Source organism: Cariama cristata, unplaced genomic scaffold, assembly GCF_000690535.1.
Source record: "Cariama cristata isolate BGI_N322 unplaced genomic scaffold, ASM69053v1 scaffold22201, whole genome shotgun sequence".
NCBI lineage: Eukaryota > Metazoa > Chordata > Aves > Cariamiformes > Cariamidae > Cariama > Cariama cristata.
Genome location: NW_009597892.1, coordinates 602 through 3,815, shown reverse-complemented (window position 1 = coordinate 3,815; position 3,214 = coordinate 602). Strand labels below are relative to the sequence as shown.

Here is a 3,214-nt window from a genome sequence, read left to right as displayed (position 1 = left end):
CCCCACCCCCCCCCGAGCCAGCCTGTTCCAATGCCTAGCGACTCTTACAGTGAAGAAATTCTTCCTAATATCCAACCTGAACCTCCCCTGGCACAACTTGAGACTGCTTCCTCTTGTCCTATTACTAGTTACAGGGGAGAAGAGACCAACCCCCACCACCATTTGGTATAAAACCAAATGCCTGGCCCAAACTTGGTGGTAACTTAAATTCAATGAATGAATGAATTTGCAATTTGATAAATGAATTAATTGCAAAGTGCATGGCCTAAACGACTGCTCTGCTTGTGCTTGGCCTCTCAGCATCTACTGCAAGAAGTGCTGCAAGGCGCTGTGCTGCTCATGCGCGCTGCTGGACAGCCAGCACGCTCCCTTCTGCGACGTCCGCAGCGAGACCCAGCGCAGGCAGGAGGAGCTGAGCACCATGAGCCGGCAGCTGAAGCAGAAGAGAAGCGGCTTCGAGGCGAGCTACGCGACGCTGCAGGATGAGGCCGCCCGGCTGGAGGAAGCGCAGCGGGAGATGCGGGAGCTGATCCAGCAGCGCGTGGAGCAGCTGGTGCGGCTGATCTGTCAGGAGGAAGAGGAGCTGCTGGGGCTGGTGGAGGCGCGGCAGGAGCAGGGCCGGCAGGAGCTGGCGAGGGAGCTGCAGCAGGTGGAGGGGGTGCTGCGGCGGATGGAGGCGAGCGAGCGGCTGGTGGAGAAGATGAGGCTCTACGCCACGGAGCAGGAGGTGATGGACATGCAGCCCTTCATCAAGGACTCGCTGGAGGACCTGCGGCGGCTGAGGATCGAACGCAGCCCGGGGACTTGGGCGAGTGCAGAGCCAAGCTGCAGGCGCTGGTGGAGCGCGTCACGAGGCACCCAGGTGAGGAGGCACTTGGCCAGGTGGGCTGGGGAGGAGAGGACCAAAAGCAGAGTTGAAGGTTATAATCCCTGGTTAGACCATATTCTCCATCAGTTTCAAGTCTCCTTCCAAGTGGTGACTTGATGGACCTGTGCCTCCAGCCTTTGTTCCTGCGGTGAGTACACTCCAACCTCCCCCAAGGACGGATACAGTTGTTGCCTCCATCACTTCCAAAGCAAGGCTTGTCTCTTGCCCTTGTGGAGTGTGGTGGTCCCCCAAACGCAGTTGTTCTGGGAGGGAACACGGTGAATCTCTTGGGATGGAGCCGTGCCATGGGTTGAAAGACAAGGGAGGTGAGCAGCACCTTGAGATGGGGCGTGTGGAGCAGGGGCTCTGAGAGGCTGGTGTTGGCTAGGAGGAAGTAGGTGGAAGGGTTGGATCAACTCTGCATCCTCTCTGAGACACGTTTGTGCTGGTGACGTGTGCAGGTCCCTCAGGGATCATAACCATCCTCCAGGCCTTAGTGTCCTGGTACCCACTGACCACTTCTGCTCCCCAGATCTCCAGCCAGTTTGTCTTTGCTGAATCTTTGTCCGCAACCCTCTGGGGCAATTCCCCTTTGGGTTGTTGATTACCACCTCGTGATGGTGCATTCAAATAGGAAGGTGAAATGTTCCCCAGGAGAACTCCCCGACAGGGATGGCAAGAGGTCCATGACCACTGCTAGGTTTGCCCAGGTCTTCCCCCAGCTCTTTGGCAGCAGCGCTGTGATGGAGGTGCTGGTGGTTTTGGAATGGTGAGGGCCTTGGGATCTGTGGTGTGTGCAGGGATGGTGTGCTGGATGATCCAGGTTTGGTCAGAAGGTGGTAGCATCATTTCAGAAAATGGGGGGAAAAAAAGCAATGGCAGGAAGAGACTTTGCAAGGTCTTCTGCTCCATCCCCCTGCTGCTGCCTTCAAACCTGGGCTGTGACCAGTGTCCTCCTTGGCCCTCTGTGGGTATCCACCATGGAGCTCCCCCAGGGCAAGCTCATGCACAGTCCGTAGAAGAGCCCAGGGGTGATGTCCCGGATGGAACTTGGGGTTTTCTGGGGACAAGCTGCCTCCCACTTTGCTCCTTCCATCTCCATCCCATGGTAGGCGTTTTCCCTCCATCTCCCCCCTCCACTCTACCAAGGCAGAGAGAACCCTCTGAGCCCTGATTCTCCCCTCCTGCTCCCTTCAGCCCCCCTCCCTGTGACAGGTACCTCCGCTCCCCAGCACAACTCCCTGCCTGAAGACGAGACCACCCTGATCCTCAACCTCGAGCCTCCTGGGGAGCATTGCCAACCAAATGGAGGTCTGCCTGTGGGACTGCCTGCCCACCACCAGCCCTCTGCCCCTGTGTCGGACCCCTCCAGCGGCAGAGAACACGTATGTGCAGACCAGGGAGGGGATATATCCCCTACCCAACCCACACCTCCAGCCCTTCTGATGCAGAGGGATGAAGAAGCGGAGAAGGACTCGCGGTCTGCCCGTGGGGACACTGTGCCTCTTCCCAGGAGCATCCGGGAGGACTCTCTGACCTCCCTGCAGGAAGATTTCAGTGGCTGGGCTAGGTCCAATGTGCAGCAGGCGGATGAGCTCCTGAAGATGGGTGATCGCCTCCTGCAATCTCACCACAGGGCAAACAGGCACCTGGTGTCCATGACCCGGGAGATCCGGGCCATGTCCCGCTCCCTGGCCACCATCGCCTCTGCTGTGGGACCCTTGCTGCAGCCCATGGCCAGCCCATGGGACCTCCCCACCACAGACATGGACTGGCCATCGCTGCCCTCCAATTTTCTGGAGTTATTCCCTTCCAGCACCCCGCAGAAGCATGAACTGCTGGTCCCAGCAGCTGCCACAGCCCCTTCCCCCAGTAGACCCCCTCCTGCCACCCCCCTTGCCAGCCCAGCGCACTCAGAGTCCCCCAGCCCAGCCTCCAAGGGGGAATGCCCCAAATCAAGGCACCCCACCAGAGGCAAGCGTGGTGGGAAGCCCAGCACCAGACTTCAGAAGCGGAGGAAGAAGTAAGGGTCTGCAAACCAGAACATTTACCATGGACTGCAGCTGCTTGGAAAACCCTATAAAGGTCCCTATGGAGACCAGGCTCTCCATCTCACCTTGCTATGCCAATAAATCCTCCTGGGATGAACGGTGCATTGGTCTTTTGCTGGGTTTGGGAAGGCAGCGTCTCTCCCGCGAACGAGCCCTCTCCTCTGCATGGCAATAACTTGCTCGGGAACAGCATATCCCACTAATTTTCTTTTTTCTTTCCTTCCCAGCATGTGTCACCTCCTGGCTTATGGGTCTGGGATGGGTGGGAGGGCAGCAAACCCGTGTGGGAGAGCTG

The 3,214-nt window shown here is 58.3% G+C and overlaps 1 protein-coding gene across 1 annotated transcript in view; it reads left to right on the top strand.

Moving 5' to 3' along the window:
• The window catches only part of LOC104168481 (actin cytoskeleton-regulatory complex protein PAN1-like), a 3,769-nt gene extending 874 nt beyond the window's left edge, over window positions 1-2,895 (top strand). Inside the window, exons 2-3 of the mRNA XM_009709085.1 lie at window positions 301-862; window positions 2,101-2,895. Coding sequence (XP_009707387.1) covers window positions 301-862; window positions 2,101-2,895 — 1,357 coding nt within the window. The remainder of the gene's footprint in view (window positions 1-300; window positions 863-2,100) is intronic.
• Window positions 2,896-3,214: the final 319 nt, after the last annotated feature.